Source organism: Elephas maximus, chromosome 1, assembly GCF_024166365.1.
Source record: "Elephas maximus indicus isolate mEleMax1 chromosome 1, mEleMax1 primary haplotype, whole genome shotgun sequence".
NCBI classification, from domain to species: domain Eukaryota; kingdom Metazoa; phylum Chordata; class Mammalia; order Proboscidea; family Elephantidae; genus Elephas; species Elephas maximus.
Window position 1 is genome coordinate 63366541 of NC_064819.1, and position 24230 is coordinate 63390770.

General features: G+C 41.7%; 1 protein-coding gene across 3 annotated transcripts in view; it reads right to left on the reverse strand.

The window, feature by feature from the left end:
• Positions 1 to 23222, reverse strand: part of KIF13A (kinesin family member 13A) — a 227833-nt gene extending 204611 nt beyond the window's left edge. For 2 of the 3 annotated variants that reach the window (XM_049884625.1, XM_049884617.1), the window contains exons 1-2: positions 22983 to 23222; positions 22592 to 22682 (exon numbers count right to left, since the gene is read on the reverse strand). In XM_049884625.1, the coding sequence (XP_049740582.1) occupies positions 22592 to 22682; positions 22983 to 23037 (146 nt within the window). In that variant the 5' untranslated portion in view covers positions 23038 to 23222. Of the gene's footprint in view, positions 1 to 22591; positions 22683 to 22982 lie in introns of those variants that run through there. The other variant, XM_049884635.1, reaches the window with a different exon arrangement.
• Positions 23223 to 24230: the final 1008 nt, after the last annotated feature.

Consider the following 24230-nt stretch of genomic DNA (forward strand, 5'->3'; position numbering starts at 1 on the left):
CAAAACTCCCCACTGGAATTCTTTATGTGCTCCACCCCCACCCCACCATCCAACAAAAACTAAACTAGTTGCCATCAAGTCAGTTCCAACTCATGGCAACCCTATGTGTATCACAGTAGAACTGTGCTCCACAAGGCTTTCAATGGCTGACTTTTCAGAAATAGAATGCCAGGCCTTTCTTCTGAGGTGCCTCTGAACCACCAACCTTTCGGATAATAGCTGAGTGCTTAACCATTTGCCACTCAGGGACTCTTCCCACCATCCACAGAGATGGTGGGAAGGGACATGGAGCAAGTCATCATCCTCCTCTAGAGTACTTGGCACTATGACTGAGCTGACAGAGCCATAATGTCAGTAAATGAACACAAGGTACCTTACAAGTATCAGTCTACAAAAACATAAATAAGCCACTAAGGAAATAAGGATGATGACTGGCTCCATGTCCCAGTGGAGACAGGACTGAATCGTTTCATAAAATATAAAATGCCAAGCTCCCTCCCAAAAGTCCAGTTCATTATCAGGACTGTAGCTGGTCAAAATAACAAGTGCTTTACATTTAAAAGGTCAGATACTCCAAATATCATTCACTGAAGTGGTGCAGCATAACCTCGAGCCCTGTTTGCATTTGTCTGCCACCTCGATGGAATGAGGAGACGTTGGGCAGTTTCCACTCTAGGACTGGCCTCCACACAACAGACCCCAGAGCAATCAGTGCCAGACACTGGCTTGGGCCTCTGCCCCTGCTAACAATGTCCATGGCGGTAACATTCACAGCGATGAGACTCTCAGGCCACATGGTTCTGTACACTGATGTAACACTCTACTGTGAAATTAGAAGTCTTTATTAAAGGGCCACATTCTGCAAGTGAGACACCACGAACTTTTCTGAAAACTACTTTCAGAAAACTAGAAATGTGAGTGTGATCATCTTCCCCCAATTTACTGGGCCCGAACACGTATCTGTTCCTAAACCGCAGCCTCTCTCAACTCCACCTTCACTCATAAAAGGGCAGCCCGGGTATCCTAATGATGTAGAGCATCTGTGGGATTGGCAGTAATAGGAAGTTTCACAGAAAGGACCGCTGAGCATCTGGCCAGCAAGAATCTTGTACTGCGAACCAGGGCTTTGGACTGGTTCTTCTCACTTCAATCGTGGCCAAGAAAGCAGACCCAAATTTTTAAAATCTGGGTAAACCGGAACCATAGCCAGAATGGGAAAAAGTACAGGTCAAAGCCCTGCTAGAAATGTAATCTCTCTCTTAGCAAACAAGGGCAGTGTACTCACTGCATAGCAACCAAACCTCTTGCCCTTCGGATTTGCACAGAGTCAGAAACAGTGGTGCCCCATTCAAAGACGGTGGCTGACTGCACCACTTTGTGTCGCTCTCTCCCGTCCTGGCAATAACGCAGTCTCACTTATCAGGCTTCTAAAAGGGCTCATTATGCCTCTTCTGAGCCTCCCATTCCAGGGCTTTGACCCATAATTTTTCTCCTTCCAGTTGTGGTTCCAGATCACCCAAGTTGTAAAAATGTGGGTCTGTTCTGGTTTTGCTTCGTGGGCCATGACTGAATGGGTTTGAACAGGTTCAAAGCCGTGCTACAAACACATCCAAGAAACAAGACTATGTTAAAGTTGTCTCATTACACCCAGGGCCTTGGTAAAATAAAGGAGATGTCAGAAAAAGCCAGCTTCGGTTTGGTTAAATTTGTACATGTTCAAACTATATATAACAAAAAAAGATGTCAGTCCCCCCCAAATACCACATTACTCCTACTTATCTAAATCTAAGCATATCAAGAATTCTGCCTGCATTTTCACAATAAGCCATCTTAGGCAAACACATGTGAACAAGCTGGCTGTCTGCAAAACTTATTTTTGTCTCTTTATTCAAGGCAACAGGTTTTGGCCACATGAATGGAAGAAGGCACCAGGATGATAAGGGGAATGGATTCAAGACTTTTTAATGGATGTAATCTGTTTCTAAGGCACCCTAGTGGCACATATGGCTAAGCATTTGGCTACTAACCAAAAGGTTGACGATATAAATCCATCCAGTGGCTCTGTGGGTAGAAGACCTGGCGATCTGCATCCGTAAAGAAAACCCTACAGGGCAGTTCTATTCGGTCACGTGTGGTCACCATGAGTCAGAACCAACTCCACAGCACCTAACAACAATCTTATTTCTGCTCCGAACTCCTACTTCTGACATCCCTAGAAAGAATTCACTAAATACGAGGTTAGGGAGAAAGAGTTCACTAACACTCATAGCCAGGGATACCCAAGATCCAGATGTTTATGATGAAGACTGCATTAAAATTGGAATAAAAAATTAAAATTTAAAAAACCACCTGGTAATAAAAGCAAATTGCTGTAAGCACATGTAACTGATCTGAAATCTACTTAATTTCACTGTATCATTAGATCTCCTCACTCAGAATCCTAAAATAAAAATGCTCCCACCTGGTTCCTCACAAAGTTAAACATAGAATTACCTTCCAAAATCCACACCAAACCCGCTGCCGTCCAGTCGATTCCAACCCATAACCTCTCTACAGGACAGAGTAGAACTCCCCCATAGGGTTCCCAAGGATGTAATCTTTATAGTGTTGACTACCACATCTTTCTCCTGCAGAGTGGCTGGTGGGTTTAAACCATCAACCTTCTGGTTGGCAGCCGAGCGCTTAACTGCTGCACCACCAGGGCTCCTTAGAATTATTACCTTAAGACCCAGCAATTCTACTCTGAGGTATATATACCCCAAAGAATTAAAAGCAGAGATTCAAACAGATATTGGTACACCAGTGTTCACTGTAGCATTATTCACAAAAGCCAAAAGGTGGAAACAAGCCAAGTGTCCATCAACAGATGAGTAGATAAATAAAATGTGGTACTGTATTAAAAAAAAAAAAAAAATTTTTGTTTTTTTCTTATTCATACAATGGAATATTACTCAGCCATAAAGAGAAGTAACGTCCTGATATTTGCTACACACCAATGAACCCTGAAAACATGCTGAGTGAAATAAGCCAGACACAAAGGACCAATATGGTATGATTCTATTTATATGAAATATCCAGAATAGCTAAATCCATAGAGACAGAGATTAGTGATTATTACGGACGGGGATGAGATAGGAGTTACTACTTAATGGGTGTTGTGTTGTTGGGTGCCAGCGAGCCGGTTCCAACTCAGAGCGGCCTTATATACCACAGAACAAAATACTGCCTAGTCCTGTGCCGTCCTCACAATTGCTGTTATGCTTGAGCCCATTGTTGCAGCCACTGTGTCAATCCATCTCGTTGAGGGTCTTCCTCTTTTCCGCTGATCCTCCACTTTACCAAGCACGATGTTCTTCTCCAGGGACTGATCCCTCCTAATAACACGTTCAAAGTACATGAGATGAAGCCTCAACAGCCTCACTTCTGAGGAGTTTTCTGGCTGTACTGAGTACATTTCTACTTGGAGTGATAAAAAAAAGTTGTGGAAACAAATAGTGATCAGTTACACAACATTGTGAGTGTGATTAATGCCTCTGGATTGTACACTTGAAAATAGTTAAAATGGCAAAGTTTATACTGTGTCTATGTTACCACGATAAAAATAATAAAATAAAATGCTCCTAGGCACTCGGTGTCATACATGGAACAATACTTTCTGACGGGATCTGATACTTGCTTTTTAACAGCTGGCTGATTAGACTCATAGCAACCCTATACTATGAGTTGGAATCGACTCGATGGCAGTTTGGTTTGGTTTTTTTTTTTTTGGTTTGGCTGATTAGACAAGTAAAAGGCTTTATTTTACCAATTTAAAATTGTCTGGACTGGGACTAGAAGGACCCTGGAGGTTATGGTCCCCAGACCTTCCGCTGGCCCAAGATAGGAACCATTCCCGGGGCCAACTCTTCCGACAGGGATTGGACTGGAATATGGGATGGAAAATGTTACTGGTAAAGAACGGGCTTCTTGGATCAAGTAGACACATGAGACTGTGTTGGCATCTCCTGTCTGGAATGGAGATGAGAGGACAGAGGGGGCCAGAAGCTGCCTGAATGGACACAAGAAGAGAGAGTGGAGGGAGGGAGTGTGCTGTCTCATTACGGGGAGAGCAATTAGGAGTGTATAGCAAGGTGTGTATAAATTTTTGTATAAGAGACTGACTTGATTTGTAAACTTTCACTTAAAGCACAATAAAAACTAATTATAAAAGAAAAATGGTCTGGAGATAATCTAATACCAGATACTTTAAAATATTACAGCTGTGGAATGAGATCACACCTTGTCTGGCCTTGTCTCCCCATTTCAGCCTATCACTGTGCCTAGATTACAAAACAGACTGGTGAGCAGGGGCTAGAAGCCTAGACCATCAAGGCCCAGCCGCTCAGGGCCTAGGCCTCCTCCCCCTCCCATCCCTAGCTTCCACTCCTCATCCTGCTTCCCTATCAAGTTCTTTGCTTCCAGGGGTGGAAAAAGGACCAGCTGCTAACTCTGAGAGAAGCCAAAGAGTCAGAGATCACAGCTGGGAGCAGGGAGAGGCAAGGGGGAAAACTGCACGCCTGTCTTTTCCCCACTTACAAAGCCCCAGGCCAGGATGTTTGCTGAGATATTTTACACGCAAAGTAAGAAAAAAGAAGAGAGAGAAAAGCAAAACACACATACTCCATGTTTATTCATCTAAAGCTACAAAGTATTTAGCACATTAGAACTTCTAGTTACCTGCCTCAAAGTATTTCTGTTACACAAAACCCAAAATGGACAAACTGATCAAAATTCGTAAGAGAACAAAATATTTCCCTTACGTGGGTATATGTGTGTGTGTGTGTCTGTGTCTGTGTGTATATACTGCCAGGCGCTCCTTGGAAACTCTATGGGGCAGTTCTACTCTGTCCTGTAGGGTCACTATGAGTCGGAATCGACTCCATGGCAGTGGGTTTAGTTTTGGGTTTTTTTATGTGTATATATATAAATATGTTGTTGTTGTTAGGGCCTGTCGAGTTGTTTCTGACTCATAGCAACGCTATGCACAACAGAACGAAACACTGCCCGGTCCTGAGCCATTCTTACAATCGTTGTTATGCTTGATATATATATAACCCAGATCCAATGCACTCAAGTCAATTCCGACTCATAGCGACCTTATATATATATATATATATATATATATATATATATATATATATGTATATGTACGTGTGTGTGTTTGTGTGTACATATATATATACATAACAGATATGCATATACTTAGGCTTGCATGATAAGTTTTTAAAAAAAAATTTAAGAAAATGACTAATAAATTCAAAGAGAACTAGAGTGTTTCCAGAAAATAGCCTAAATCTGTTTTCAAAATTTTAATTTCTCAGTAAAAGAATGCCAAAAACGAAAGATTACAAAAAAATAAATAAGTGAAACAAAATTCAGGGATAAAATATATTCACTGAAGGGATGCCAGTGAACCACATATTCAAGTAAAAATATTTCTTTTTTCTGATTTTTATGTACGAGCCTTGTGTCCACCATCTTCAAAACGGTAAACATTGGAACAAGAGTCATCAGCACGGAGCCTGGAGATAATAAAGCCAGCTGCCTCAGGAAAAAAAAAAATCACATTATTGAATGCAACATTTAGTGGCTCAAGATGGTCATAACCTCACAAGTCAGCTTATGACTAGGTAGAGCCCTGGCAGCACAATAGTTAAGCACTCAACTACTAACCAAAAAGTTGGCCATTCCAACCCAGCCAGTGGCTCTGAGGGTGAAAGACCTGGAGATCTGCTCCTGTAAAGATTACAGCCGAGAACATCCAATGGGGCGGTTCTACTCTGTCCTATGGGGTTGTCTGGATTGGAATCTCCTCAGTGGCAGCCGACAACAACAGTACTGACTACCGATGAATCCCCTATACTAGCTATAGCCTAGTAACCGCATATCCAGTTAATATATCCAGTTAAGTACAACAAACATTTATTGAGAACATACTAGAGCTAAAATGACAAACATCTGTTATTTTTAGTTGCCACCAAGTTGACTTCAACTCATGGCAACCTTATGTATAACAGAACAAAATGTTCCCTGGTCTTGTACCATTTCCATTGATTGTTGGTATGTCTGAGTTTGGGAGAGGAGCTTGGAGTTTGGGAATGGAGTGACTAGCACTCAATTTCTAGAACACAGAGCAGAAGCCTCACAAGTGGAGTTGGGCCCCAATCCTATGACCCAGAACTGATCTCAAAACAGGCCCTCTACATGTTGTACGATTCCATTTATGTGTATGAAATGACCAGAAAAGGCAAATACATACAGATAGAAAATAGATTAGTGGTTGCCAGGGGCTAGAGAGGAGGGATGGGGGAAATGGAGAGTCACTGCTAACGGGCAGAGGGTTTCTTTCTGGGATGATGAAAATGTTCTAAAATTAATGTGATAACTGCATAACTCTGTGGATATACTAAAAACCACTGAATTGAATACTCTGGGTAAATTTTATAGTGCATGAATTATATCTCAATAAAAATGTTAGTTTAAAAAAAAAAAAAAAGCAGGGCCCCTTGTCATTCAGATAATTTTACAAAGGTTGAAATTCCAAGGAAGACTATCTATAACTGAGGTTTTTCCTCCTCAGGTCTTACTCCATGGTATCAGTGCTCCTCCCAACCCCTAGCCCCCATTCTTTGCACACATTCTTTTTAAAACATGTCAACCTATAAATACATATATATGTATTATTTAAATATATGTCATATATTTCTTAGAAGTATTCACCTACAATTTCTGGATATAAATTCTTTGTCCAAATTTATGACTGCCAAATGAGAGAGACTAGTGAAATATGGAACTTTCCTCTCAACAAAATTCATTGCATCCATCTCAGCCAAGCAAGCCTTCCTGGGATCTGTCCACTGAGGCAAGCAAACTGCTTGATTTCAGTTCAAATGAACAACATAAAAGTAGGCTTTAAACACATATTGCACTAAATGTGCATATTTTAATCAAAAGTAATCCAAAAATTCCTGGCTTAAAAGAATTTTCAGACTCCCTTTAAGAACAATCTTTAATTGTTCTTTCAAGGTATTAAAAAAAAACAAACTTCATTTGTGTAACCTGGAATGAGTAAGACACACTAGTAAAAGGCAGGCCCAGGTCAGTAATTTCGAAGTGTTCCATAGTAATCAAAATGATAATACTGCCAACACTTAGTGACTGCTACTTGCCAGGCACCGTGCTAATCCTCACAACCCTATGAGGCTTGTACTTTTATTATTCCCATTTTACAGATGAGGAAACCAAAGCACTGAGAACTAATTAAGGGACTTGCCCAAAATTTCACAACCAGTAAGTTGTGAAGTTGGAATTCAAACATAAGCAGTCTGGCTCCAAAGCCCACGCTCTTGGCCACTATACCATTCTATCACAAAACTTTACAGTGCTTTAAAAACTAGTCATTTACACCCAACCAAAAAACCAAAACCAGACCCAGTGCCGTCGAGTCGATTCTGACTCATTGCGACCCTATAGGACAGAGCAGAACTGCCCCATAGAGTTTCCAAGGGGCACCTGGCAGATTCAAACTGCCAACCCTTTGGTTAGCAGCCACAGCACTTAACCACTACGCTACCAGGGTTTCCAACAGATGTACATAAAAACACAGCCTGCAAGAGGCAAATAAGATATTTCCCTTCATCCAGGGTAAAAGCTTAGGCTCAGATACAATTTACAATATCCATGAAAATTTAAAATAGGCTAACTTTTAAATAGGGTGGTGAGGTTACCTCAGTACATTCAACTATACAAGCAAAAAGGTAGCCTGTCTTTCACAACATCCAATTATACACAAATAAGGGGACTATTTGTTCAATTTTAAGGGAAAAATTCTTTAGAATTTATAGTATACATATTGCCTTGAAGGACCCCAAGAAGTACAAAGTCTAATGGCGGAAGTAATATAAGGCCTCACACACACAGTGACAACCAACTTGAGAGTCATCCGTGGTGATGTTTTCATCAATTCCCCCATAAAGGAGAAAATTAACAATGTGCAATGAGTTTTTTACAAAACTAAATTTATCCAATGTTTGAATCTGAGATTATGTCCGCCCTCCTATTTTGGTGTTAAAATGTATTTTATTAAATAAGGTATCAACATACAGTGGTGTTTTGGGGATTTTTTTGTTTGTTTTCATGTGCTTAGATGGCACATTTTTAAAAGAAAAACTTAGAAACTCTTGTTTATCCAGCTTTTTATTTCTACTTTTTTTTTTTTTTTTTAAATCCCTGAGTCTAGGAACCAATGAGCAAGGTTAGCCAGAAGTCATCAATGCAAAAAAACACTAAGTAATAACCTGGCTAGAGAACTAAAAAGAAAAAAAAGTTCCTTAAGGAGTTCAGTAGACCAGCAATTTTGGAAAATTATTCCCACTGCATAATTCATCATAAAAATGTAGACTAAGCTGTCATTCCAAAGAGTGCTATTTCGGCTATCAAAGCCAGCAATAATTCAAGGCTTCAAAAACCCTTAGTGATATTACCACGCTAATGTTACCTACTGGAGCTGTAACTCTAGATCAAAAAAGCAGATGTTTAAAACTGAATAAGGCTGCTCGAATTTGACACCATTACCTTGATAAGCCTTCCCTACCACCACACTCTTCCCTACTTAAAACCTTACCCTTGAAACAAGTGTTTTTAAGGATCTTCCTCACTGTGATAATGTAACCAATACCTGTTACAATTCGTATCATGAATACTAAACTTTAATTAACCATATAAGTAGAAGTAGTTAAACAGAGAAAACAAAAGGACAAAAAAAAAAAAAAAATCCTGAGAGTTTGTTACTCAAACAAAACGAGGGTAGTTACAACTGCAAGTTTAGCTACACATTCTCTGTAGCTGGGATAATAAACAAGTGAGCACAAAAAAAAAAAAAAAAAAAAATTTCTGAGGACTTGTTTTATTAAACCACAGAACCTAAGTATATCTGAAGGTTTGTGAGGCTGCTCAACAAACTGGGATTCTTCTATGTGGCACTTCCCTGATTTGGGATAACCTTCTGCAGACCTGCACAGAGTCTGGGCAAGCTCCTAGAGTACCCTTTCTGATTTTCCTCTGAGGCTCCCAGCTGGAGATGCATGAATATTTGTGGTCATTCGAGGTGGGTGTATAAACTAGGGAGTGTCTCCTAAAGACAACACAAAGAGCCAACAGCAAAGAGTAAGCTTCCCTTTTCAAAGGCTTCCTTCCTATGTCTGCTTAAACAAACAAAACAAAAAAAAAGTCTCCAAACTTCTTCCTCTAAAGGAATTGCAAACAGACGCCTCTTCTAATAGCAGCAAGGCTCATCACACCTACAGACCAGACTCTGTAGGGCTGCAGGAAATCAAAAACACCACTCTCCCTTCCAAAGGGACGATGAGAAGGCTAGAACCCAAGAGGAAATGCACATCCACACACACCCTAACCTGGGTTTGGACCACAATGATGAATATTGGGGATTATTAACTGGAGTTTGGTAGGGTGAAATTTCAGAAACAAAGCAAGCTGCCGAATGAAGACTGGAGGCTAACAGTTCTGGAAATGTCATCTCTCCACCCCCAAACGTACGTACTTATCGCATAAAGCAGCTGCACGCCTGCGAGAGCAGCCTAAAAAAATCCACTGGTTCACAAGACAAATGCAACTGCCCAACGTGAACACTAGAAGATTCAAATCCGATGGCTGACAATATCCTATAGGCACAACCAAAAGCCACTGTCCTGGGCGAGGTAGGAGGCATTTAGAGTGTCTCTGTGGAACCCAGGCTCCTTGGCTAAAAAAAAAAGGCTAGCTGATAACAACTTCAGATATCTGGAGCTAGAGGCTGTCTTACTTCACCTGACACCTTCAGCTCTAGCATCAGCTACTGCAGGAAAACAGGGCCTCTTAAGATCAGTGACCCTGACCTCCCCAGTTCTCGAATGCTCTGACAAGAAGTAAATTAAAATGCAAACCATTCCAGTCACCGTTAAGTGTTGCCTCCATACTCTATTTGACTCAACTCTATGTTTAAGCAGAGTTGGGATAAATCTGAATTTTAGAACTGGATAAAACATGGTACAGATTATCTAGGCCAACCTTCAATTTTACAGATGAAGAAACTCAGATCCAAAAGGATGAAAGACAAGCTCAAGGATACACACAAGTTAGTGGCAGAACCAGACAGCCCCCAGACTTCACACCAGGCTCACTATGCCACAGAGCTTTTCCATAGCCCAGATCCCCTCCTGTGCATCGTGGGGTCCCCAGGGCTCTGTAATGGTGTAGAAAGTGATGTTAAGAGTGCCACACAGTTACAGGGCCTGAAGCAGGGAACTGGGGTTACAAAGCCGAGACAGATCGGAAAGCCAAAAACCTGTGACTCCTGACATTGTCAGTATCGGGAAGAAACAAGAAAGAGCACCACAGCTAGACAATTCAGATAATACCTTCCCCCTCTTCTGCAACTTAAGCAAAAAACAAATAACCATTGGCATTATAATTAAATACAGCTGGCTTAGGAGTCCTTAAGCTGTGAAATCAGATTTTAAAATTTGGTTTGTTAAACTAGCCCAGTGGTTTTCAACCTTGCCTGCTGGTTAGAATCAACTTACCAACCATGTGTGTATGTTAATCATCTTGACCATTCAACATGGTTTTGGCATCCTGACTTCTAGACTTCCCAGTTGGGGCCCCCGAAATAGTGCAGTCACGTACCTACTTTGCTCTACCAAATTCCTGACCCACAGGATCAATGTGCATAATGAAATGGTTGCTTTAGACCATTATGTTTTGGAGAGGTTTGTAAAGCAACAACAGTAACTGGGATACCTGGGAAGCTTTTAAAGACCCACTGCCCACTACACAGATCATTTAAGCCAGAATCTCTGGGGGTAAGACCCAGGCATCTATTTTTAAAGAATCCCAGAGCAGTGTGACCTTTCTCATCATGGTCTTTTAACTCCTATCAAGTGATTGGGTGGGACCACGCTAATAAGGTACACGGAACCCTAGTGAGGGGATTCATCAGTTTTGCCATCTCGCTAGGCTTGAAATGAGCCATCCCAGAGGTGGGAAGGAGAGGACCCGACTGCCACCAAGGAAGAACAGCCAGAAGTAGAACACATGCTTTGGACCCAGGACTCCTGTGATGAGAAGCAGGAGGGGGAGGGAGAGAGACTGAAGATGGCGAGAAGCTGTGGCAGAAGAAACCAACAGGAGACAGCGCAGTGGGCTTCTCAGCTCAGTGCCTTTAGGCTGAGGCTTACTGGTAGAGTAGGGTGCCTCCGGGCACTTACTGGAGAGGCTAAAAAAGCTTTGAAACATTTGCCTGAGCAGGGCAGAGGCCAAGGGCCAGAAGAGGCATGCCTGTGATCACACCTGGGAAGAGGCTGTCCTGATGGAAGAACTGTATCCTGAGCATTCCTGAACTTGAATTGTAAACTGTTACTTCCCTAATAAACCCCCTAATTTTGAGTATTGTCTGTGAGTTCTGTGTGGCCATTGCAATGAATTATTGAACCCAAGAGAAGTAGAGTCCCGTGGGAGGGATAGTTGATGTCAGAATTGGTAAAGATGGCAGGAGAGGAGGCATGTCTAACCTCTGCCTCATAGGAATCAGTCGTAGGGTGTTCATCTTGATTCTCCTCCCACCTTGTGAAGTTAGAGGAGGTCAGATGCCACCCCGATGCCATTTTTACACCCAGGTGATTCCAATGTGAAACAAAGGTTGAGAACCAATGTCAAGATCTCCAAGGAGCCCTGATGGAGCAGTGGTTAGAGAGGCTGACTGCTAACTGAAAGGTCAGCAGTTTGAAACCACCAGTGGCTCCACAGGAGAAAGATGTGGCAGTGTGCTTCCATAGAGATTTACAGCCTAGGAAACCCTATGGGGTTGCTATGAGTCAGAATAGACTCAATGGCACTGGGTTTGGTTTGGCCAAGACCTGCACTGTCCAATAAAGTAGCCACCTGCAACATATAACTGTTTAAAACTGATTAATAAAAAATAAACCTTAAAATTCACTTCCTCAGTGGCAATAGCCACATTTGGACAGCAGAGATACAGAACATTTCCATCACCACAGAAAATCGGAGAGTGTTGGTCTAAACTAGTGTTTTTCAAAGCTTGGTCCTATACCGGCAGCATCAACATCACCTGGAAACTGACTAAAAATGCAAATTGTTAAGCATCACCTAATCAGAAATGGTGGGCATATAGTTCTCCACATGATTTTAATTCACACTCAAGTGTGAGAACCATTGGTCTTGTGACTGCCCATACAAAATCATTTTTTCCACATCCTTATCTCATATTTAAATCTTTAAATTGTCAACTTTTAGCTTCGTTCTAATGTAATAGAGTAATTCACGTGCCATAACAATTTCAAAGAGGTGTTTTTCTGTTACCAAGCTCAAGAATAAATGCCTTTCAATAGTAAGCAAAGAACTCCTTTAAAAAGTTTGATGAAGAAATGGAATCACCAGAATGGAAATAATGAGAACGTTCACATACTGTAAAGAATAGGATCAACATCACTAAACAATTTATGTAGACATTGTTGAATGGGAACTTAAACTGCTGTGTTAACATTCACCTAGAACACGGTGTTTTTTTTTTTTTAAGTCTGATGAAGATATTCTCAGCTATTTATAATAGCTAAGAAAAATAATGCCTAAAAATACAGAAATGGTTAAAAAATTATGAAACTCAACAGCCTATTCAATTATTAAAATTATCATTGTGGAAAACATGTAGCGTGACAAATAGAAATGATTTTGAAAAAAACAAAACACAAAATTGTAATTGTAAAAAAGTATATGAGGACAAGGACAAAATGAAGGTAGAGGAAAAATAAAAACAACTGATAAGAATGATTTCCCCCTTTTTAAAATTTCTGCCACGCTTGTTACAAAGCTTCCTATGCAATAAACGTTTTTATATTGTTTAAAGATACAATTCAAAAGAGATGAGATTGTGTTTTGATGTGAAAAGTCCACTAAAAGGACAATTTAGTAAAATATAAAATAGTCCTTGTTGTTGTTAGTTGCCTCTGAGTCACTTGTGACTCACGGCAACCCCACACGTGCCAGGCAGAACTGTGCTCCAGAGGGCTTTCAAGACTGTGACCTTTCTGAAACAGATTGCCAGGCCTGTCTTCCAAGCACCTCAGTCGGTTTCAACTGCCAACCTTTTGGCTTGTAGTCAAGTGCTTAACCAGGAATTCCTACTTTACCGATGATTCATGGAGTTGTTAATCTCGTGGTAACATGGAATCAAGACTGGATTCAAGCAAACAAGGGGCTTGGAGTGGGTCAATTCTCCAGTCTTTCTAGTCCTGAGTGTCTATAAGGATTTCCCCTCTCTTCGTTTTTAACCTTAGATCAATCCCACAATCATTATAAGAATTATGCATACTTACAGTAAAAGCAGCAAAAGCCAGAACCTGAGTAAGGTGGAAACCTGTCAGAGAAAACTCAAATATTTTCCACTAAGAGAGAGCGATAGAAAAGCAGTAAGACTACGCCTTGTCAAAGGTGGAAAACTTTAGAAACCCAGAAAAACAAGGCAGTCCCATTGAGTTTCAGCTCTCACAGGTTTCACTGTACAAATAAAATTTGAAAGAGAGGTAAGAAACTTGACATATTTCTTGTTTATTTGGTTTTCACTTAGTTGTTCAGTGGTAAAATGGCAAATGAACGGATTTCCAGAGGAATTTCTTCTTATTTTTGTATTTGTAGAGTGACCTTTGAAAAGACAGCTCCTGAACCCAGATGTAATCAATTTCTTGCTTGATTCAATATATTTTCATTTGAATATTAGCAGTACTTCCTTTAGGCAGTTCTGCTGTTAGTAAACCTAATTTTCATGTTACCAAGGAACAAAATAATTTTTGAGTGTTTTTGTGTTTTTCTTACGTCTTATGTGTTTATCTGCTTTTCTCTGTTAGCTTTTCAGGTAAAGTTCCACAAACTCCTTTAAGTTCTAAATGCGTATAAGCACACTGTTCTGGCTCCAGGGAAGATTTGAGAAAGGATAACTTTTGACAGATAACTCTGAGAAACCTTGCTGTCTTGAGGATGCCTACTATTTGGGGGAAACTTGTTCCTATACATGTTCTTTAAAATTTGAGTGCATGGCATGTGTAATTTTAGTAAAAATTGGCAATGATACAAGTTCTTCAATTTATCCCTAACCAGATTTTGCCAGAAGAAGCTGATTAAGTGGTAGGATGATAAACTGACCACTTTGGTATTACTTTGAAATTTTATACATATTTTTTTTTCTCAGCTCAACAGGTATACCTCTTTTTAAGTTGAAGGGGAAAAAACTCTTTCAACTTTTTACCGTGGTGATGCAAAATGTGATTTAAAAAAAAATACTCTGCCTTTTTAGATGAGCCACAACCAATTCTCTTGATTAATTTGGGTAATTGAGAGTTACCTAGAGGAGTTACCATCTTTAATTCTAGCAGTTAACTATGCTCTTAAGAAAAAGGAAATCATTATTTTTATCATTGAACGTTAAGTAGAAGAGAGATTCGACAGAAACTTTTCGTAATAATAATAATGAAATAGCAGTACTTGGTGTATTGGATATTCTTGAATCTAGGCACTGAGTACACAAAGATGAATCATCTTTATAGTCCTTGCCTGGAGGAGTCCCAGAGTATAGCCGGAATTCAGCTACATCAGAGAAAGGTCTATAACATGAAAGCCAGAAATCAAAACATACAGATCAATATGCTTTAGGAAAAAAAAGTAGGTTATATAGGGAAAGGAAACTCTGGTGGCATAGAGGTTAAGAGTTACAGCTGCTAACCAAAAGGTCGACAGTTCGAATTCACCAGGCACTCCTTGGAAACCCTATGGGGCAGTTCTACCCCGTCCTATAGGATAGTTATGAGTTGGAATCAACTTGATGACAATGGGTTTGATTTGTTGTTTTTTTTTTTTTAATATGGAAAAAGGTGCCCTTGTGGCACAGTGGTTAAGAGCTCGGCTGCTAACCAAAAAGTTGGCAGTTCAAGTCTACCAGGCACTCCTTGGAAACCCTATGGGGCAGTTCTACTCTGTCCAATAGAGTCACTATGAGTTGGAATCAACTCACCAGCAACGGGTTTCTGGTTTATAGAGAGAAGACGATCACTAATATCCTCAGAAAGAGGAAGAAGATACTAAAATGATGAAACAAAAGTAGGATGCCACAGGAAAAAAAGTCAGAAACCAAAATAAAAGTGCTTGAAAATTTAAAATATGATAACATAAATGAAAAATTAAACATAATGGTTTGAAGATTAAACAGAGAAAATCTCCCAGAAGGTGGAATAAAAAGAAAAGAGATGAAAAACAGAAAGGAAAACTAAAAACAATGAAAGGTCCAGTTCAGGAAATCCCACATCCAAATAAATGTTCCAGAAAATAACGGGAAAAAATGGAAAGAAAAATTCATTAATGAACAAATTTAAGAATTGTTTTCAGAACTGAAGCACATGTGTTTCCAGGTCAAATAAGGCCCATTATAGTGTTTTCTCAAAATGAAAAAGAAAATATCCTACAAGATTCCAGATAGGAAAAAAACAGGTCATCTCCAAATAATTAGAAATCCAAATAATTTGGGGCTTCTCAACAGAAAACACTGGAAGATTCAAAAACATTGGCGGTCGTTAAGATAGAATTTGATACCCGCCCAAGCTAACAATGAGCTAAGTGGGTAGAATGAAGATATTTTCATGGCTTCAAAAAAGTTTTCTTCCTATAATACCCTTTCTTATGAAGCTACTAAAGGATGTGCTCTACAAAAAAACAGGCACATCCTGTAAACCACAAAAGAAGAAAAGTAAAGCAGAAAAACAGGAGATTCCATGCAGAAAGGAGGCCAAAGGAGTCCCCAGAATGATGGTGAAGGGAAAACCTAGAACAACCGGTCAGATAAGACTACCTTCCACAAAAGAGCAGGTTAGAGGGGCCAAAGAGAATTATCTCCAAGATAAAACCTAAAGAGTATGTGGTATCTTTCACTATCTGAAGAGAAGATTCGGACAAGTGGCAGAGAGTTTGAATGTTGAATTAATAAGTATATACAAAAAGAAGTACATGAAAAGCAGAAAAAAAAAAACAAAAAACAATTGTCAACTCCAGGGAAAGAAACCATAGAATAGAACACGGCTCAACAGTAAATAGTGTTCTACGTAGTCATATGGATAATGTAAACACTAAACAATGATCCAACCAAAATCTGTTGCTGTTGTTGTTAGTTGCCAGTCGAGTTGATTCCAACTCCTGTGTGTCAGAGCAGAACTATGCTCCATAAGATTTTCAAGGCTATAACCTTTCAGAAGCAGATTGCCAGGCCTTTCCTCCAACGTGACTCTGGGTGAGTTCGGACCACCAACCTTCTGGCTAGTAGTCAAGTGCTTAACCATTTACACCACCCAGTACTCCTCCAACCAAAATTACTATATAACTACACTGGGAAAATGGGGGGAAGGGGGAGGAATATGGAGGTAATAAGGCAGAGAAAGAGAGAAAAATCCTCACGTTTCATGGTAGTACACTGACATTGATAATGCCAAAAATTGAAAAAAATCAAAAACTAGCACTGTTGTTGCTGTGTGCCATTAAGTCAATTCCAACTCACAGCAACCCTATAGTACAGTGCAGAACTGCCCCACAGAGTTTCCTAGGTTGTTACCCTTACAGGGACAGATCACCAGGTCTTTTCTCTCACATGTTTTTCAAAAATATGAAAAGAAATTCCAGAATTAGCTAAAGCCACTAAAAGGGTTGCCTCTGCGAGAGAAATGAAGAGGATTTTTTTTTATCATAGCCTCTATAACTATTTCGTACTTCAAACCATGTGCATGAATAACACTGATTTAAAAAACTAGAGCCCAAGCTCTTACCCACTAAACCTGTGTTTTTCAAACTATAAGTTGTGACCTATTATCGCGTTGTGAAATCAGTTCAGTGAGTCACAGCCATTATTTTGTCATGAATTAGAATAGGATAGGATAGAACATAACAGAGACATTGCACACAGAGTATTTTTTTTACAAATCTTTACACACACACACACACACACACCGGGTCATAATGTAAAATACATTTTTATCTGTGGAATGTGACAACGTAATATAAAAATCACCACTCTACTACATTGGAGCCCTGGTGGCACAGCGGTTAAGGGCTCAGCTGCTAACCAAAAGGTCAGCAGTTTGAATTCACCAGCCATACCTTAGAAACTCTATGACGCAGTTCTCCTCTCCCCTATAGGGTCACTATGAATAGGAATTGACTTAACAGCAAGAGGTACATTGCATTATATGTAATCACTTTCAATCCTGTTTTTGAAAGAAAAAGATTTCAATCTAACTTTATTTTAAAACAAAGTGAAATGTTGATGGCTAGTGAAAATATTCCATTATAACGCTCTTTAAAATCCCACTTACAGATCATGACTGAAGAATGTTCCTTCCCACACTAGTGAAAACTAAATACTCTTCGGTTTCTTATAATCAAATCTGTAATATTTGAGCCACAGAAGAATAACAACACAGACAACAGAGAATGGAATTCAGAAATCACACAAATAATTTTAAAATGTATGATGTTATTGCACAATTAAGTGTACTCTGGACATGTTATCTGGAGAGACCAGTCCCTGGAGAAGGATATCATGCTTGGTAAAGTAGAGGGTCAGTGAAAAAGAGGAAGACCCTCAATGACAGGGATTGACACAGTCGCTGCAACAACGGGCTCAAACATAACAATGATTGTAAGGATGGTGTAGGACCGAGCAATGTTTCGTCCTGTTGAACACAGGATCGCTATGGGTCATAACCAACTCGACAGTACCTAACAATAACAACGTTCTTACTTCTTAGGGTGTTTATCTTTTTAATTTTGTATGACTTTGATTAATATTTAAACTTCTTGTCTACAGAGAGGCTTGGGTAGAAGGAGCCACTCTAGGAGCCTTGGGAGTGGCTGTGAAACCAGCTTGGAAATAAAAATTTGCAACATATAACACATAAACTAGAAAATATATTTGTAGTTGACTATGAGGTAGCTGACCCTCCCTCATACAGTTTGCAAGGCACACTATATACTTTGCAGTACAGAAAAATGGGAAAGTAAAAACTTTTATGCTTTTTTTCTAAGAGCCCAAATTTAGTCCAATACTCTTTTCACTTATCTAATTAGATACACACTTTGCTTTAGCTGTATTACCTCACAATTCACTTAAATAAAATACAGAATCAAGAACAAAAACTTCTGCAGAAAGTTCCATTACACTGTTTTTATGATAAAGCTTCACTTCCTAAAAGCTGTTAAGAATCAAATCCATTACTCTGTATTTTAAAAACCACCACCACCATCTAAGTTAGATACTGATATTGAAAGATATCAAAGAGATCTGTTAAGCTTTATATTTAAAAAAAAAAAAATCCGTTGCCATCAAGTTGATTCCGACTATAGCGACCCTATAGGACAGAGTAGAACTGCCCATATGGTTTCCAAGGAGGTGGTGGACCCGAACTGCTGACCTTTTGGTTAGCGGCCACTGCGCCACTAGGGCTCCACCCAAACCCAGTGCCGTCGTATAAATAATATGTATTTATTTATGTGTGTGTGTGTGTGTGTAGTGAGGAGATGGGACTAACTGGGGTGGCAACAGAGCTGGGAAGACTTTTCACTATCTCTTTATACTTTGGTTTTGTAGCTACCAGCAAATTAGGAATTCTCATTCTATTTTCCCACCTGAATTGCCCTGCTTCCACACCCTGCTCCACACCCCACACTTCTACACACACAATCACCCAGAAGTAATTTGTGGCAGGTATACTTTTTTTTTTTTTTTTTTTTTGACAAAGAACTTTCTCCTGCTCCTGCAAAAGTGAACCTACATTCTGAGCACCTACAACACCAGCACAAATGCCACCTGTCTCTAAAAGCTGCCAGGACCTAGGTGGGTTCCACAGTTCCCCATCAGTGCCCCCAGTGCAGTGCAGACATTTACTAAGCACCCATTATGTGCCAGGCATCAAGCGAGCAAGGGCATGAGACACAAAATAAGACAAGGTACCTGCCTTCGGTGAGCTCACAGCCTCAAACGGGGACAGAAGGGGAAACAGGTAATTTCCAAACAATATGGTTCATGTAATGACAAGTATACGCCTACATAGTTAACCACATTGTTTTTAAACTTTTTTCCTGTCTCTTCCTACACCTCTGGGAGGTGAGAGCCTCTGGAGTTGGCACAAGATCTGCATTTATTTTTGCATCCCCTGTGTCAAAGCATGGTATTAGCTGAACTTCATAAACATCTCCTGTACAACAATGCAATGGTATTTTAAGAAACAACACATGTATTTAATGTTTCAGAACTGTGATCAACATATGGTCCAGCTATTAACCTGGATCTTTAAGGTAAAATCCTAGAGTTTCAGGACCAAAAAACATTTTTAAACTCAGAAACCCTGTGAGCTATTAGTCCTCACCATGCCATTTTGGCTTTGATTCTATAGAAGGGGAAAAATTATGAAACTAAACCTGTCTGCTTCTCTTCCTGAAAATCAACACACTCTGCTTGTTTTTACTGGTAAAAAATAAACCCGAAAATTTTCACCCAGTAATGCTGAGCTTCTACTCATGGCTAATACAGTAGTAATTTCTTGCAATTTTCAAGAAAATAGTAATTTTCAATTTGACACAAGTTTACCAGTATTAGTATAATGACCTCATACACTTCAAGCCTTTGGACTTCCAGGTAGGAATAATAATAATATCCTCAGTATTCCAGTCATCCACCCTCTCTCTGCCCTTAGTTCTATCGCAAAACAAGTAACAGAAATGAATTACAAGTGCAGGTATGCCCCACTTTTCAAAAGTTCGGTTTACACCACTTCACTTTTACAAAAGAATTACATCAGTACCTGTTTTCGCTAACCAAAAGAAATCTGAAGAGGATTTTTGCTTTTATGAAAAAAGCTGAAAAGCAGAAATAGCATTCAGCATTTGTTTCGCAGCGAACCATTAAAAACAATAGCCTACGTTCAGGTTTACGCTAAGTATAACACCCTTACGCGCTCCCTGATCAGCAAGAGTGGAGTCTCCAAGCTCCATCCCTGGGAACTGTAGTCAGCATCTCAGCATCAAGCCACCATAACCTTGAACTGTATCTGTGAGCATCTGTGCTTTATCTTGATTTTGTGCATCCCTTAGCAAGATGTTAAGGTATCAGAAAAGCCTAACAGACCTGGTAAGGGTGTTAGACGGAGCGTAAAACTGGGTGTAGTTTAGTTGTTTGATACGGGAACGCTCAAAATTTTTTCCCATACAGATTAATGGTAATGGCTTCTTTGCTTCCCACCATTTCAGCTTATGAAAGGTTTCATAGGAACACTCTGCTTTCGGATAGGAGGGGAAACCCGTATAACATGAAGCATTGTGGCAATTAATCAACCAAGAGCCCAAGGGAGCAACTGTTTCTATTTTTAAACGCACTGTTGCTTTAAGGAAAAACCCTGTGGAGGAATATGAAACCAAACTGCATAATGAAAATCCAAATGCATTTGATGTCTTCATCCCTGCAAAGACAGTAATCCTAATCTAGGGGCAGCACTGCCATGTTGTTTCCACTCAGTATGACTATGGCCTGGACACGAGGAGAATTCCACATAAAGAACCCCATCCACCTTCCAAGAAAGGGATCTGTCAGGACAACAGAACAAGAGAACACCCATATTTCACGGCTATTCTTATAGCTCTAGATAGGGGACTATTCCAATCACCAGGCAGATGGATAAATCGCCAAGACCAGCCTACAAGTCTTTACTTAAAAGATCCTAATTAATAACTACAGTGGCAGCCCTAAAAATGATCAACTGATGATTTAGCATTTCTAACCAACTGTCCACAGTTACAACTGCTTTTCAAATTCCACCAAATTAAATCTGTTTCTTTCCACAAATGGCAAAGGTTCATTTCATGACATAGGAACCAACAGTAGCATTCATAGCCAAGAGTGACAAGAAGCAGGTGCCAAACCAGCAAGGAAAGGACACCATCAGATGCAACGGCCAAACAGCAGGAGTTAAAACATTCTACCTGTTTCCTACACTGTTCTGAAGAATCTGACCCAGCAGAATTTTTTCTCTAAAACAATATAACAACATCTAGTTTTGGGGGCAAAACTTTGGTGAGGTGGGTATCTAATTTAATTTGTAAATATTTTAATTTACACAAAGAGTGAACTATTACTATGAAATATACAACTACACTTCTATAAATGTATTTAAAAATAATAGGACAAAGGTACTGAAAAACATTGTCCAAGGATGCATCCATTATGGAAAAGTATCTCATCACATTTTCAATATAACTTAGCTACTTAATATCACAAGACAATTATAGGTAGTAAAACTTTTGTAAGCTGGGTAAAAATTGCTAGGCTGGACACACAAAAAAAGGACACTGATCTCCTTATAATTTCTTCCCCCAAAATTAGCAAAACTGTGCCTGATCACCACATGATTATAGAATGGTGGTGGTCCCTTCCTTTAGCAATAAAGTAACAAGCCCTACTTCAGAGTTTCTTGTCACTGAACATCTCTGACCTGCAAAATTCACTGATGTAGGGCATCAAACCACAGGTAACTCTTAGAAACACACTCATGCTCACTTCCGAGACAAATTAATTTTCAAAAGCCTCCCCTTTTTTCTTTTATATTTTTACAAACTACTGCCTTGCTGTATTGAATGAATTCCAAGTTTTCTTCTCAGGGGCTTACCAGAAAAATGCCAAATATTCAAATTATTTTCAGGCATTTTCCCATACTGCCGCATGGAACAGGGCAGAATTAATAAGGATCCAACAGTTACCACTTTTCAAATGCAAATATGTTGCCATCAAGTAAATGCAGCCTCCTTTTAAACATCCCCCAGTCTCTACACAGTTCAGGGCACTACTTTTGTTTCCCTGAAAATCAAAATTCCCGCATTACATTCAGGCATTATCTCAACTCAGCACCAACAACAAAATAGATTTTAAATGGTCCGGGCCTGAGTCTGCATCATACAAATCTGTTTTGCTTTGTGTTTTTCCCCCATTTTACACACTAAGTCCCTAAGCAACTCTGTCAAAGGAAGCAAACAGTGCAGGGGTGTAAAGAATGAGGGGCACTGGGTTCCACAACATAAGGCCTTGGGCTCCCGGCTAGTGACTTGCCCGCTTCGGCCTCAGTTTTCTTATCTGTAAAATGTGGCCGCTAGACTAATCATTTTATGGTCCCAGGCAGCCCCTCTCTGGGTATCATGAAGCCCGCCAAGGGCACAACTGATGGGCACCATCTAGACTCGGGAGGGCTGTGGCCAGGGTGCCCGGCCTGATGCCGCTCTAGATGGGCGGGCACAAGAGGGGGAGGGTGGACAGAAGGAGGAGAAGAACTTGGACTTGTAACAGCTTCAGACAGGAGCGTGCGACAAACTTGAAGCCGCCCTCCTAACAATAGAAAAGAGCACTGCTATTTTCCTGGCTCCAACTTGTAGGACCTTCTCCCCTCCCTCTCTGTATCCGCGTTACCTTTCTCCCTGTTTGGTGTTAGAAGGAGGAGGGTGCAGGACCGTTTGATTCCCTTCCATCTCTACCACGCACTTGGTGTTCAGTTCCAGTTCTGAAAGCACAAGGAAAAACGAACGTTGCAAAGTCGAGCATCCGTCCTCCAGCCGCCTGGGCGCGCCGCGTTCGGCTCTCTCCTGGGAGGCGGCCGAGCCGGGAGCCAGGAGTCGGTGCGCCGGGAGGCTCCGGTCCCCAGGGCGAGCGCGGGGACTGCCTCCGCCCGACTCCCCGACCCCGGCTTCCCTCTCGCAGCCCCATCCCGCGCCCTACCTCGCGTCCCCGCGCCCTCGCAGTTGCCAAAGTTGCCCCCGCCCTCCTTCCGACCAGAAATGAAAAGGAGCGGAAAGCTGCTCACCTCGTCGGTTCATGGGCCGGACCCGGACGGCAACTTTTACCTTGGTATCCGACATGTTGTCGGCGCTCACCAGGCGGCTCGCTGCGCCCGCTCGGCCCGAGGCGGCCCCTCACGCGCGGCGCCACCGCCGCCGCAGCCGCGCGCCCCCCGAGCGCGGCCGCCGCCGCTCCGCCGTCTGCTCCGCGAGGCAGCGCCGAGGCGCGCGGGCCATCCCGGGGGAGCGCGACGCGGGGAACGGCCGCAGCCCGGGGAGGGGCGGGCGCGCGGGGCGGGGCGCGGCTGCGGCGGCGGGCGGGGAGGAGGCCGGGCCGCCCCGGCCCAGGCGCCGCTCTAGCCGCGCCGCTGCAGCCGGGCGCGTAGCGCCGCGGCCCCTCGCGGTTGCCGCTGGCCTGGCCACGCCGCCATCTTCCGCGTTTCGCGGTTGCCCGCGCCCTCGGGCTGGGGTCGCCGCAGCTCCGGGGAAGGCCGGACGCGGCAGCGCGCGACGCCCACCTTGAGAGCGGCAGGGCGGCCCGGGTGGGAAGGGCGAGCGGCGCGGGGCTCAGGGACAGCTGGAATCCGGGGCGGGAGGCATTGTTCCCCCGGGTGGGGGGTGCCCGGGCCAAGCCTGTACCAGCGCCTTCGGGGACCCCACGGGGGCCGCTGTCACCCGCAGGCCCAGCGCCCTTGGGCGGTATGGAGGACTCTGACACGCCATGCCAGGTGGGCAGGCCTTACCCACGGAATTAAATACGCCTCAACCGAAATACCCGCGCGCCGCCCCCCTCTGCCGCACACAGCATGCAGCGGTATTTCAGGATCGTTGTGGTGAACCGAGACTAGAAATTAATCGATGAATCTACCACGGAAAGATTGTGCATTTGTAAATAGTGATCTCGCTTCATTCCCTTCCCTTCCACTTCTCTTATCGTGGGAGGGATGTCAAGAGGGCTGGGAGGGTCATTAACTCTTACATAAGAATTTAACAGCAATGAGTTCTGGAGTCCTGCCAAGAGGAGTCTTTGCTGCCAGGGCGGAACTGGGCGAATTTGATTTATTCTGTTTGGTTCAACAAGTGCTTATTGAGCGCTTGCTATGTGTCAGGCGTTTTGAAAAGCTCAAAAGAAATCTGAAATCCAGAGTTCACGGCTGGAGAATCTCAGTTTTCCTTTAATGTGGAAATTCATTTGTTGATAAATTGATTCACTGAAACTTGGATTGAGGGCCTACTTGGTGCAGGTTGCTGTGGAGGACACACACATGAAAAAA